Source organism: Suncus etruscus, chromosome 20 (assembly GCF_024139225.1).
Source record: "Suncus etruscus isolate mSunEtr1 chromosome 20, mSunEtr1.pri.cur, whole genome shotgun sequence".
Taxonomy (NCBI): Eukaryota; Metazoa; Chordata; class Mammalia; order Eulipotyphla; family Soricidae; genus Suncus; species Suncus etruscus.
In genome coordinates, this window is record NC_064867.1 from 26,654,954 (window position 1) to 26,670,036 (window position 15,083).

Genomic DNA, 15,083 nt, shown 5'->3' on the forward strand with positions numbered 1-15,083 from the left:
CAGTGCAACGTTTTTACCACCAATGCACCCCACACAACCAAATCTCTATACTTTTCACCTCCATGGACTCTCATGGATTTGTTTATGAGGAAGAAAAAGTAGAGATGGAGTTGGTTGTTGAGTGAGTGCACAGTAGGGAATATTGTTTTGAATAGGGATGGATAAAACTCGGAGTTATATAAAGAGTGAAGAAGATACATATGGAAAAGTGGTTGTCTTGGGCAGGGCAGCAATTTCTCTAATAGGTTTGTCTGTTTCCCAATGTATAGAATTTCCCAGAGGAAGAAGATAAAACTCAGGCACAGGTAAACTCAGTTTAAGTGCAGCCCTTCCCTTACTAATTATTAGAACTTTGAAAAGAAACTGGTTTCTCACAAGTTCAGCCTATAATAATATTGTAAAGAATTGTTTTGAAAATCGGAAAAAGGACTAAAAATCACTTCAGATAATTTTTACCAGCTAGTTATTTAGCTTAAATTTATGGTTTTATTATGAATAAATTACTGGCTGGTTGTATGTATATACAACCAACATAGAAACTATGAGTGAGGGATTTTGTGTTGTAGTATCTAAACAGACAAAGCAAAAGAAATATGAAATCTGTAAAAGACAAACCTCTTTGGATGGCAAAAACTCTAAGATTAATGCAGAGTAATAGACAGGAACAAAGGTAAGGAACTTCCTTCAGCACAGAGCATGGAATTGTCCCTAAGAATGGTTGGGAGTGACACAACCTCCCAATTAAATAAATTAAATTAAATTAAAGGAATGTAAATGTAAAGGTTTTTCTTGAGGCAAATCAATTTGCCATCTTCAACGGTAACTTTCCTTACCTCAGTTCTGTGCACAAGCTGCTGTGTGGCATCGTCATTCATACGAAAAATTTCCAGAAATGGATCTGATTTACTGAAGAAATCCTAAAATAGATAAAGAGAAATAAGGTTTTCCCATCTTATTTTTGTTGCCATGCTGGACCAAATACTCCTAGATATTCCTTTGTCCTTCTTTCTTATTTCTCCCAGATTTATAGAGTGGGCTGCATTTGGACACTAAGTACTTCATTAAAATCTGAAATATTCTTTGAATATCATTTCAAATTCCATATATTTAATAAAAACATATATATCTTAACCATATCAATTAGTATTATCAGGTCTTTGTTTGATTAATCCACTATCTGGATACCTATGGGTCAGTTTCTATGATCTGTTTCTTGTTCTGCCATTGATATGCTTATTAATTTTAATTAAAGATCAGAGCTATATAAAATGTTAAAATCATTCAAAACCATGGGTCACTTGTGGCAAAAAGTTACAATGGGGCTGGGGAATTTACCTAAATCCAGTTAAAACTGAACAATGTGGGGGCTAGTTTCATTATAAGTCCTTAAGGGTTCAATCTATTTTTATAACTTGACTACCTGGGTACAGTACTTAAATCACTAAAAAAAAAAAAAAAAAAAAAAGATTGAGTGCTTAAGGGACCTACTCTTTTTCTGAGGAGCCTTCAGAGTTAATTCTTATTTGTGCTACGCTCAAAGGCTTTGGTTTATCTCCATAATCTCTTGATTTTTTTTTTTGTTCAGTTTTCTCTTTATGCTTGCTATTTGTTAATTGGTGGATTCTTTGGGTAGCTAAGCCTTTCAGACCGGTGCACCTCTTCTCTCTTTGAAAACATCTGTGAATCTTTATCCTTTTCTTTCTTAATAGCCTTGAACTTCACTTTTGCTTTCTCAGTGCTGTTAGATTTCAAAAAACTGTGCTCAATTTCTCTACTTCTTATTAGTAATTTTCTGCTAGGCTGCCCAGCCCCTCTACGTGAGCTATTTTATAAATCAACCTTGGATGGAAAATTGTCCGAACACCCTGATTCGTCCCAATGGATTTCCCTGCTCTGTCTGCATTGTTTTTGGCTCCTCAAGTTTGAAGAAACATAGAAATCTCAAACATATGTATGCTGTATACTAACAATATTTTCAGTTATTTTTATCAAGAAAATAATGTGAAATAAATAGGTACTTCATTATTGAAAGCAGACCTATCCACATCCTTCTTTTAAACTTGTTTATTTTTATCATAATTTATTAAGTCATCTCAGAGAGGAGGGAGTACTTTTCTTTTTTTCGCATTTTCTTTCATATTTGACTATTTTTTCCAGCATACTCTGTAGTGTCTAGTTTGGAGATAATATCTAGTATTGAGGTAATAGAGTGACTTATTGAGTGTCTGCATGAATGCATAAATAAATGAGAAAAATACAAAGTTGTAAAAGTCTGTGCAATAGCCTTAGTTTTCATCTCCTTATTATGTTTTATCAGATGATTGTTTCCCCCAGAAATCTAAATTTCAGTAAAGAAATTTTAAGTTTATAGCCATCCTAGTCACTCACTCAACACAATAACTCACTGAGGTTTCATGGATCACAAAGCCACTGTGATTGATATTAATATACAAGAAAGGAAAACTCCTGGATTCAGCTTTCTAATGTATCATACAATTCAGTGATAAGAAAAGTACACAAAAATCATAACTTATGGGGCCAGAGTGGTAGTGCAAGCAATAAGGCATCTGCCTTGCCTGTGCTAGCCTAAGATGGACCATGATTTGATCCCCAGCATCCCATATGGTCTCACAAGCCAGGAGTGATTTTGAGAGCATAGCCAGGAGTAACCCCTGAGCATCACCAGGTGAGGCCTAAAAACAAAAACAAAAACAAAGCAAAAAAAAAGCCTATAACTCAGGACTGTGTCTTAGTAGATGAATGAAGAAAATAAGGAAGAAAATTTAAAAATAAAGAAAATGTGTAATAGAGAAAAGAGGGGTTGATGATGGATTTTTAATGGAAAATATAATTTCAAGGATATATATATATATATATATATATATATATATATATATATATATATATATATATATAGAAGGAACAAACTGAGAAAAGATGTGAAAAAATGACTATGGAAAGTGTATGAATCAAAGATAGATACTGAGAAGAAAAATAATTTGGTTTGCTGTTTAATAAGAAATATTAGCTAGCCTAGAACATTTGTGGAATGATTCAGACAAAGAAGAGATGGAAATGGGGATATGGATCTTCCTACTTCTACTGGGTGCCAAAGACTGTGTTCTCTAATAGCCAATCTGGCATATAACTTTATGCCCTATTTCTGCCATATTATTACTTCATTTTATCAATTATCTTATCAATTAAGATAAATTTAATCTGCAAATCTTGCTGTTGATTTAACATGGTGCTATACTTTTTTAGACACACATGTAGACACACTACAGGCATTTTCTTAAGACATTTCCTAGAACTGCTTTTTCTTTCAACATTCCCCTTAAAAATTTAAGTCACCCTGTCTCCTCCCTGCCCTTGTAGAATCAGGTCACATAGTTACCTTTGGGTTCCATCTCTGGAAGTTTTAGCTTTCTTCTCTTTAAATAGATTCCTGATCTTTAAGGAAAGTGTTTCTAAAAAAATGCTAACTAGGGGACTAAAACAGTGGATAGGGCATTAACCTTGCAATCAGCCTACCCATTTCCATCCTCAACATCCCATATAGCCCCCTGTACACAGTCAGGAGTAATTCCTCAGTGAAGATCCAAAAGTAACCCCTGAGCATTGCCTGATATGATCCAGAACTAAAAACAAATTTGCTGACTCTGCTGGAGGAATCCCATTCATTATTTTCCCTTTTATTTATAATCTTAACTTGCTACTTTTTAATTTTTAAATGAAATTGATAGAAAAATATAAACTGACAAAATATAAAAATGACAAAAATATAGGAAGACAGTGTTGTTTTACCAAATGTATTTTGGTAAACATTTTCTTATTTCCTCCATCACTCCTTGCTCCCTCCATCCCTCTTCTCTATCCCCTTTCCCTTCTCTCCTCTTCTCTTTGCTTCTCTCCTCCCTCCCTTTCCTTCCTTCCTCCCTCCCTTCCCTCCCTCCCTCCTTCCTTCCTTCCTCCTTCCTTCTTTCCTTCCTTCCTTCCTTCCTTCCTTCCTTCCTTCCTTCCTTCCTTCCTTCCTTCCTTCCTCCTTCCTTCCTTCCTTCCTTCCTTCCTTCCTTCCTTCCTTCCTTCCTACCTTCCTTCCTTCCTTCCCTCCCTCCCTCCCTCCCTCCCTCCCTCCCTCCCTTCCCTCCCTCCCTCCCTTCCTCCCTCCCTCCCTTCCTTCCTTCCTTCCTTCCTTCCTTCCTTCCTTCCTTCCTTCCTTCCTTCCTTCCTTCCTTCCTTCCTTCCTTCCTTCCTTCCTTCCCTCCCTCCCTCCCTCCCTCCCTCCCTTCCCTCCCTCCCTCCCTCCCTCCCTCCCTCCGTCCCTTCCTTCCTTCCTTCCTTCCTTCCTTCCTTCCTTCCTTCCTTCCTTCCTTCCTTCCTTCCTTCCTTCCTTCCTTCCTTCCTTCGTCCCTCCTTCTTGCATGTGGTCACATTTTGGTCCCTGGTACCAATTATTTTCTCTCAAGCAATTCCAGAAATGATCCTTAAGCACAAAGCCAGGAATAAGTTCTAAGCATCATCATATGTGGCCTCTAAATATTCATAATCTATGCTAGCATTTTAGTTTTTATTTTTATTATGCTCCAATGCATTCTGCATTTTATTTGATATTTTAAGAAGGGGCCACACTGAGTGGAGCTAAGGGTTATCCTGGTGATATTCTACCTGATAATGTGGTGTGATGGACCCATACATTGCCAGGGATTTGAACTCAAAGCCTTGCACATGATAGGCATATTCTCTATCACTTGATTTATCACCCAAGCACTTTATTTCACATCTACAAATTCTATTTAGGGTTACACAAAGTTTTCAGAAAGACATATTATAAACTGAGAGGAGAAAGATCAGATACAGAATCTGCTCTTTAGTAACTGGAAATCAAAGGTGCAGCTCACAGGCTTTGAGGCTGCTTTCAAATGCTGCCTGCACCACATGTAATTTGGATGGTCTGAGATAAGCTTCCAATGTTCTATTTTAAAAATATGAGATTTTCAAGAATAAATTTAATTTAAACAAGTCTCAGTTTGATTGTATATAGAAAGAGAGCATAAGAATTATTGCTTGCCTCATGGTGATGTGGTAAACTGCAGGAACTCAGGCATGTAGCGTATAGTATAAACATCATGCAAACATTAAAAAATTGCCATACGATGATTATTATCCAAAGAAGAGAAAACTAATAAAGACTTTTTAAAGCACTATACAGATATTTGGAGTTACTCCTATTAAGGAGGCATATGATTCTAAACAACAACAACACAACAAAACCTACTGTGATTCCTCAAAAATAACTGAAATGCCTGCTCACAAATTTATGTCACTTATTTTTTTTAAAGTGTAAACCACAGACAGTACATACATCATCAATTTGTTAAAAGAAATAGCTGTGTATCTAATCATATAACTATTTGAACACACTATGGAATTTTCATTTCAGCTTTCTTTGCCTGACTATCAGCATGAAGGTGGCGCTAAGAGTAGTTTGGTGCAAAAAATTGTAAATGCTTTTTAATTATAACTTTCTATCTTTAATGAGGACTAGATTATTTATCCAGGCAGACATGCGAAGAGGGTGAAGTCCCAGCAGAACAGTTAGGGATTTGATAATTATTTTAGAGTAGGGATGGGTGAATTTGCTGCATGTCACAAATCTAGTCCACTGTCTGTTTTTGAGAATAAAGTTTTATTGGAACACTGCCACACTCATTCATTTATGTACTGTCTATGGCTATTTTCATGCTGCGGAGGCAGATCTGAGTAGTTGGGACAAAGACCATATGGCCTGCAAAGCCTAAGTTATTTACCATCTGGTCCTTTAGAGAGAAAGTTTGTAGACCTCTGTTTTAGAGACAGATTTGTTTGCTTCTACGCTACCCCTTCAAACTAGCAGCATAAGTACACTAAAAATGCAGTTTATAATGCTCACTATAATGATGTGGATACCCCAATTAAGAATCAGCTCCAACATCAATAAGCAAAAGGGGGAGAAAGAATATTTTGTCAGTTTGAATGTTCCTAAGTAAGTAGACATTGACTTATGTCTACTTTCTTGTTAGATTAATTACCAACAAGCCACTGGAGTAAAACATGTGCTTTCAAAGTTAGAAAGTCTAAATCTCTACAAAATGAATTGCACAAATTTTAGAGTAATAGCTTTATTTTCTACCTATCTAATCTATTTCTGTTTTTATTTATTGAAGGCTGCCTATTGGGGAGTTCAAGGACTCTGATTTTCCATCTCAAGTACATTTCAAGAACTCTATTCTGCTAGAGAACATTGAAGAAGCAAGATAACATCAACAATTTCTAGCAAGACAACGGAGGAAATTTCTCTTAAATTGCTGTTTAAAAAAGTTCTTAGTTTTTCTGGTATATTCTTTTTGAACATTTTGGTCACAGGATACCTTTATATTCTAAAGTATTATGAAGATCCTAAAATACCTTGGTCAACATGGTTTATAGCTACTAATATAATCATATTATAAACTAAAACTGAGAATTTCTGTGCCATAAAGATAAGAAAAATAAGATCATAATATAGTAAATGGCACAGCATTCTAATAAAAAGCAAATTTTATTTTTTAAATTTAAAAATAGCGAGAATAGTATTATTTTATATTTGAAAAATCAGTTTTCCTGACAGTCTTAAGAGAAGTCAAAAGGCTTCTCATATATGCTCTTGCATCTATTCTGTTACATTACTCATAGCATTAAGCTTCTAGAAAGCTACTACTGTATATGTGCGAGATTGAAGAAAGAAAATAGGGACTCAATATTATTTTGAAAATCATTTTGACCATGTGTATTCTTCTGAAAGGATATTGAAGCCTTTAGGCACTTTGAGCAAATTCATACTCTCCAAAATTGCTGTATTGGGCCATGTCTTTCTTTTCATAGGTCAATCCAATTTTATTTATTAGTTTCTTCCCTGAATGAAGATTTCGGTATTAGTAAGGCAATTTGACTAAATAAGTCTTTCTGTCATTGATGTGAGTTCATGCATACATGCTCATATGTGTACATGTAATTGTGTGTGTGATCTTAGATGAGTAACTTCATATCTCTGAAACTCAATGTTCTCATCTGTAAAAGATGAGAATTGTATAATCTCTGGGGCTTACTCCTTGATGTATTAGTCTCCTTGAGGAAGTATCAGTGTCCCACTAGGAGATTGGAATCCACACTTATTATAACCATAGTCTAAAATGGACAGAACATATTTGATATTATATCTATAAACTCAATTATTCCTATGATGCTCATTAACAATTTTTAGGATTAATACTTTTATTTATCTTATTGTGGCTTGATTATGTTTTGATATATTTTTATTATTAGATATAAATTCAGGAAAATTATTGCTGAAATAACTATCATACCATCTTTTTCATTATATCACAAAAGACTGCGGCATTTGTTCCTATATATAACTACCATAATGTCCACAGTCCACATGCTTTTCCACAATATAAATTTGTCATTGCTCCAACAAGGTGAGGGGTCTCATTGCCCTCTCCTTGATTCTAGGATGGATTTATAAGTTTATTTGCCAACCAGCTTAATACAACAGAAAGGATGACATGTGTCCTTAAGTTGTATAAAAAAAAAGAACCATATAACTTCTACCTCATTCTTTTGTGCACTTTCCAGACAATCTGGAGGAAATATAACTACTCCAGAATTGCTATAGTGGGTGTGTACTGCAGATGATCAATCCAGATAAAGCTAAACCCAACTTTACCATGATCCACATAATTAGGCATTAGCCAAAGAAAGGCTGGTTTGGTCTCCTCACACAAAATCCCCACAGTTAAGGACCATTCCTACAGTTAAAGTCCTTAACTATTTGAAACTTATCTGAATTTCTGACCCTCAAGATCATGACATATAACAAGTAACACCAAGGTCATTAGATTTTGTGTGAAAGTATTATGCAGCAAGAGAAAAGCAGAGTTTCAGCCATTATCTGAATAGTTTAATCGTCAAATTTTTTTGAGTCTACATATGCATAAGAGTTTGAATATAGGGGTGCCTTCCACCCTGAACATTTGTCATGGGGACTTGACTTAGACCTCATGTGATTGGACATAGACTGTCCAACCCTGAACCCTGGATTTCAACCTTAGAACTGGCACAGTTTCCTGCACCAGCACCAAGAATCAACCTCACCCAGGGGTGGGGGAGGCCCTAATACCACTTTGGCATCAACTTGTGCCAGGGCAGGTTCATATGACAACCTTACAACAAAGAAACAACAACAACAACTTGATCTAAGGGTAGATTGCCCTACCTTACCACCTAATGATGAAATTTGTCCTAGGATCAGTGCAAACCCCAAGACTGACTATGACAACCATAACTGAACAGAACTTTTCTGGACACCATAAAGATACACCTTGGGATTTGACAACTATCATGTCTGGAACCTGTAGTTATTCTCATGACAGCATGCTTCAAGGGTACAGACATCCTATATCTTTTAGCCAAGGGAATTTCCTTTCCAATTTCCCCAATGTTTACTGTGCCTGTGGGGGAAAAAAACCAAACAAACAAACAAAAACTTTCCACATCTGTCCCCATTTTAAAAATTATTTTATTTATTTTTATTTTTTTCTTCTTTTAATTTTATTTATATTTATACTTTTATATAGGGGCTCTAGCTTTTTTTTACAGAACCATAGAACATTAATCATCTTGTTCTACCTCATATTTCTATGTCTTCCTGCAAATTGAGAAAAAAAAAACCATGGATGGGACCCAGGGGCCAAGTGGTCTCAGGAATATTGAGTGGAAATAAAAAAATAGTCAGACCTAAATACCCAAACCAAAGTCAATGACAAAATAATCAAGAGACCCAAACTATAACAAGCTATACACAAAAGGGACCTGTTACACTAGCAGTTAAGGGGGCTAAGGGTGGAGGTATGGCATGCTGGGAACTATGGTGGAGGGGAGTCAATACTGGTGATGGGAATGACCCTAATTCACTGTCAATATGAACTGTCAATATGAACTGAAATACAACTGTGGAAGACTTGTAATTCACATTGATCTCAATAACATTAAGAAAGAAAGAGTTTGTATTAGATGATTTTAGGGTATCATCTTGTTCATGATTCTACAACTTTGCCCTTATTTTTTTAAAACCAGAGACAATTTCTCTTCCAGTTCAAATGAAACCAAGTCTCTGTTTTATCCTGAATATAGTCTGATCCTTTCTAGAGTACTAAAAATAGTTCAGATACCACCATATGATGAGTGACATGGTGAGTACAGGTGCAAGATTCAGCAGTCCCCAAGTACTCTGGAAGATTAGGCTGGAAAGGGTGGGGATGATCCTCTAGAATCCTTTATTTTTAGATCACATAAATGGAAAATTTTATTATTTATAACAGTAGTGTAGTAAGTTGTAATTTGGCTTACACAATGACTTATTCTTGCAGTTTAAATGCTCAATTAAGTGAAGGGAAACTGTTCAAACACCTTAGAGTCAATGGACCAGCTAACTAAACCCCAAATTCCCTCACAGAGTAACATAAGTCAGTAGGAGGAAAAATTAGTGGTACTTAAGAGACTAGTAAGTGGAAATAAGCCATTATAAGACATTAAGTGAGTAGCTTAAAATTGCTACACACTGACCCCAATGGCTTCTAATGGCAGCAGGGAAGATAATAACAAGGAGTTTGGCGAATTATTCTAGAACTTGGGGGTGATAATGGAAAAGAAAGAATATAAGTTAGAAGAAAGTGAGAGTTAAAAGCTTACACCCAACTGATATCAGCATACATTTTAATTTCTAGCACCTTGCTCACAATGCTGTTAAAAGGCAAAGGTTTGTGAATCTACTCAAGACATTTAAAAAAATTCAAAAACAGTTTGTTCATAAGAAAAAGTCTTTCCTGAGTCCCCTAGTAAAATACATTGACACTTTTTAGAAAACTATGGTTGTGTGACATTTATCACACCCTCTGAGACCTAAAATATCACTGTTTAAGTGTATATTTCATATATTTAGGTAGAATGGTGCATTCTAAATTGTTAAGGTTTAAGGGTGCTTTAAAGCCAAATTTTCTCCACCATCTCATGCATGAAACAGAAGAAATTTGACAAATAAATGATGGATGGTTGAATAAGTGAATAAATAAAATACGGAAGTACCAAATGAACAAACAGACTGAGTATTTTTATCGGTAAAATGTGAACAAGATGTGTCAGTTTATAAGTTTCTGCATATAACTTTAGGTAGTTACTTGAGACATTACTTTTATCTTTTTCAGTTGAATGCTAGTAAATATTGGAAGAATTGGTTCTATATCATTATATTCCCTATTTTTGTTTTGTCCTCAGAAAATAGATTCTCCAGTGGGGATGACAGCTTTCTTAAGGGAGTGGAGATTATAAAACTTCCTTTGAATCTATAAGACTAACATGGCCTGTGACCAAATAGAAGTTATGAGATAGAATATAGGTGAAAACAAGACTGGCATGAACCTGATTTCTGTCTTATCACCTCCTTGTCATCGATGGGACTCTGAGATAATATTCAGCTGCCTTCTCAGCAAGGCTTTAAAAGTGATCCAACTGCTGGGCTCTAAAATCCATCCTGCATTTGCATAGAGGTCAAGTTTCTTAAAGGCTATTCTCTGTTAGTGACTGAGCGTGGATATTTAGGCAGGCTTGGTAACATGGGAAAAGCTAGCAGGTTGATTTTTAGCTCAAAAAGTTCTTCATAATCTTTCCAAATCTTCCTTGGAGTACATGGCATGCTAGGACACTGCCATTTAGCTTTTTCCCCTCATGATTTGGGTCAGACTTGTATCATGGTCTATCAACTCTCACAGGTTTCCTTCCTATAGTCCCTATAAGACATTTATTTTATTTTTCATTTTTATTGTGGTCAAAATGAATTACAGTTGTTTCACAGAATATTTAAGGCATATAGTGACAATGAATGAGGGGCATTTTTACCACCCCCTAGTATTGTCTTCTCTCCACCTCTGTTCCTAGCATGCATTCCATATCTCCCTCCTTACCCTCATAGTGATAGTGTAACTATTCCCCACTTGTACAGCTTATTGTAAATTCGGTATCGATTCTGTTGTCATTGACTATAGATTTGGCGTTCAAGCCTGATCATTTTTTATTTCCACTAAATATTTATTCAATTTGACTTCTTGGTACTATCCATTTTCTCCCCTCAAATTGTGAGGCTAAATAAGATAATTCCAGAATTGTGGTTATGTTGGAGATATAAGGAAAGGCAAGTGAGAAGAAAACAAAAACACAAACAAAAACAAAAGCAAAAGGGAAAAAAATAAGAAACTAGGAGGGGTCCGTTTAGGCATTATAACTTTCCCTTTAGAAGGAGAAAGGGGAAAAAAAGAAGAAAAGGGTAACCAAAGTAATCAAAACAAACAAAACAAAAACCCCCCAAAACTCAAAAACAAACAAACCAAACAAAAAACAATAGGGCAGTAGTAACAAAAGTACAAAAAGAACAAAAAAAGAACAAACCCAAAAAAAAGGAAAAGAAAGAAAAATGAGTAAAAAAAGCAGAGTCAAAAACAACAACAACAAAACAAAACCAGCAACTATTTAGAAGGCTTTGTGTTCCTTTATTTTTTTTTTTTGCATAGGCACCATAAATATTGAGGAAATTAGAACGGGAATACCCTTGGCTTAAAGAGATACAGGGTTTCTTCCCCTTAAAGCATACTGCCATGGGAACAACTCTGGGAAATTCCTAATACCGCTCTAGCACCCACTCACAACAGTTTTGATATGGCACCCTGACATAAGGAATTGGCAACAACTTGATCTAAGAGAGGGTTGGCCTATCTCATCACCAACTGGTCTGATGTAATCAGGAGACATGACATCCTTTGCTCTATGCAAAAACCAAAATCACTAACTACAGAAGACTGACCTTGACAAACATGGACTGGGCAGAACCTATTGAGGGTCCAATGAGAAAGATCCTAGCTGAGGCTTCAGCCTAGGATTTGTACAAAAACCAATATCTTTTTTTAATTAATAGCTTTATTTAAACATCTTGATTACAAATACTATTGTAGCTGGGTTTCAGTCATGTAAAGAACAACCCCCTTCACCAGTTCAACATTCCCATCACCCGAGTCCCAAATCTCCCTCTCCCCATCCCATCCCCATCTGTACTTGAGACAGGCTTTCTATTTCCCTCATTCATTCACATTGTTATGATAGTTCACAATGTAGTTATTTCTCTAACTGCACTCATCACTCTTTTTGGTGAGCTTCATGTTGTGAGAAGGACCTTCCAGCCCTCTTCTCTTTTGTCTCTGGGAATTATTGTAAACTTTTCTTTCATTTTTCTTAAAACCCATAGATGAAGGAGACTATTCTGCATCTATCTTTCTCCCTCTGGCTTATTTCACTCAGCATAATAGATTCCACGTACATCCATGCATAGGAAAATTTCATGACTTTGTCTCTCCTGATGGCTGCATAATATTCCATTGTGTATATGTACCACAGTTTCTTTAGCCATTCATCTGTTGAAGGGAAACTTGGTTCCAAAAACCAAGATCTCTAATTTCAGAGGTCTGACTTTGGCAATTGCAACTGAGCAGAACTTCTGAAACCATACTGAAAGACTCTATCCTAGGATCTGAGCAAAAATCAAAACCACTAACGATGGAAGACTGATTACAAAAAACAGGGATGGAACAGAACTTCTAGAACTGTAAAAAAAAAAAAAAAGCTCTCTCCTAGTCTTCGTCCTATGACCTACACAAATAAAATGATCTATATAGCTACAGAGATGTGATATAATCATCTACAACTGACTGGAAAGTTCCATGGCACCATCAAAAGACATTTCTTTTAATAAGACCTTGCATACTTAACCCTGTCTTGATGTGTATTTATCAGAGGATTCGGTGTAACATTAAGACTAATGCTTGACAAGTTAATTCATCTTTGAATCTGTCTCCCTCTCTGTAAAATAGTAAATAAACCCTATTACATGTAAAAAGAAATGGTTGAAAGTGATAATGCAAGTAAATCTCTTCACCCTGTACTTCATCAATATAAGTGTCACTTTTCTTTCCTTTAACATCATCTCTTTGGAAATATCTCTAGTGATGTGGTTAAATTACTTTATCTGTGCACAGATAACCTGTGGCAGTAGGGAACAAATGAAATCTTAGTATCATAAAATGTGTTTTAATTACTGCCCTTATCTTTTCTCACCAATTGCTTCTAAATTGGGGGTGAGGTGGTCTTATTCTGCAGCTCTCTCTGAAATCTTTGATCTATTTAATAATGTTGGTCGAAAGGAAAAGTGTAGCTTTAGGGGAAAGTCTAATTAAACTGAGTGCTAGCTTTATTACTTTCTTCAACAAGGTCAATGCCAAATACTTTACCTTGTCATCCAATTTCCTTGCATTGAATGCAAGTTCAACATAATCATCATTGCCAGATAATTCCTCAGCAATTACCTGAAGAAAAAAAAAACAAATATCAGTGGTGGTCGTTGTTGATTTACTTGGCCAAGAAATTCATAAAAAATTAGATGATATTTATCCTAAAAATTTAGAATAACTGATACAGAGCAAGGCATTTCTGTAATATGGCAATAGCTACTATTTATAACACTTACAAGTGTGTATGGAAATTCCCTAGAATAGATAATAAATACATTCTCTACATTTCATATATGCAAATCATAAAAAAACTTGGGAAGTGGGGCATAAGCTAGATATATAAAATAGCAACCACAGAGAACGTCTTTTATAAAATCACATACATAACTGAATGGCACTTTCAAAAATAATTACAGATATTTTTTCTTTGGGAAGTTATAAGGAAAGAAAGCAGTAATATATCATTACTGCTTTAGAGTCAGATAAAAAGTCAACAAATGTATGGGGAATAAAATGACTCTCTGTGTCCTTTACAGGTAGTTATATAGTCATTCAAAAAAGTTTGAATTCTCATTCATCAAAAAGAATTGTTCCGGGGCCGGCGAGGTGGCGCTAGAGGTAAGGTGTCTGCCTTGCAAGCGCTAGCCAAGGATCAGGACCGCGGTTCGATCCCCCGGCGTCCCATATGGTTCCCCCAAGCCAGGGGCAATTTCTGAGCACTTAGCCAGGAGTAACCCCTGAGCATCAAACGGGTGTGGCCCATAAAGCCAAAACCAAAAAAAAAAAAAAAAAGAATTGTTCCCAAGCTTTCAGAGATGAAGGAATAAAGAGGAGAAAGAAGAGAAAAAAGATGGGGTGGGGTTGAGAGAGAAGGAGGGAAAAAGAAAGAAAAAGAGAAAGTAAAGAGAGGAGATTAGAGAGAGAACATGATCCCAACCAATTGTAGTATGTGAAGAGACAATATTATCTAAGAAGTTTCTATAGTAAGTCATTTTCCACTAATTAATAGTCAATGTTTCTCTAAACCTCAAAGCAGAAGGTCATGGGAAGATTTAATAGAAAATCAACTACATAAATCTAAGCTCCAGGTGAAGAAAAACTATTTCTATATACCAAACTATTTATAAATAGTGTTAGTACTTTTAACCTGCCTGTGGACAACCATATCAAACTGGTTATGTCAGAATACTAAGTACTAAGCTTCTATTTTTGTTTCTGTTTTGGGGGCCACATCCTGTGGTGCTCAGGGATTACTCCTGGCTCTGCACTCAGAAATCCCTCCTGGCAGTCTTGGGGAACAATATGGGATGCCAAAATTTGAACCACTGTCCTTCATGGATAGGCTGAGTGCAAAGAAAATGCTCTATCGCTGTGCTATCTTTCCAGCCTTAGAATACTAAGTTTTATTTGACTTTATCTTCATTGTCTTTGAGATCAGCATTATCATCAGGAATTAGGTTAATCTATTCTGCATATATACACTAATAACCTCTATAAATATCAGTTATTTTTACACATAATATTAACACAAAAACTTGCCTAAGAAGGAAAGACCCTCCAAACGTGTAACTAAGGAGAATGAATCCAAGTCTAGATATACATTTAAAACTTAAGTAATATTGAATATATAAACCAGGAGCCATGTTACTTATAATTGACATTTATTCCTCTTTT

General features: G+C 35.7%; 1 protein-coding gene across 2 annotated transcripts in view; it reads right to left on the reverse strand.

Annotated features, from left to right (window-relative positions):
- Positions 1-15,083, reverse strand: part of CPNE4 (copine 4) — a 483,892-nt gene that overhangs the window by 122,473 nt on the left and 346,336 nt on the right. For both annotated transcript variants that reach the window (XM_049766524.1, XM_049766523.1), the window contains exons 5-6: positions 13,410-13,484; positions 834-917 (exon numbers count right to left, since the gene is read on the reverse strand). In XM_049766524.1, coding sequence (XP_049622481.1) covers positions 834-917; positions 13,410-13,484 — 159 coding nt within the window. The remainder of the gene's footprint in view (positions 1-833; positions 918-13,409; positions 13,485-15,083) is intronic.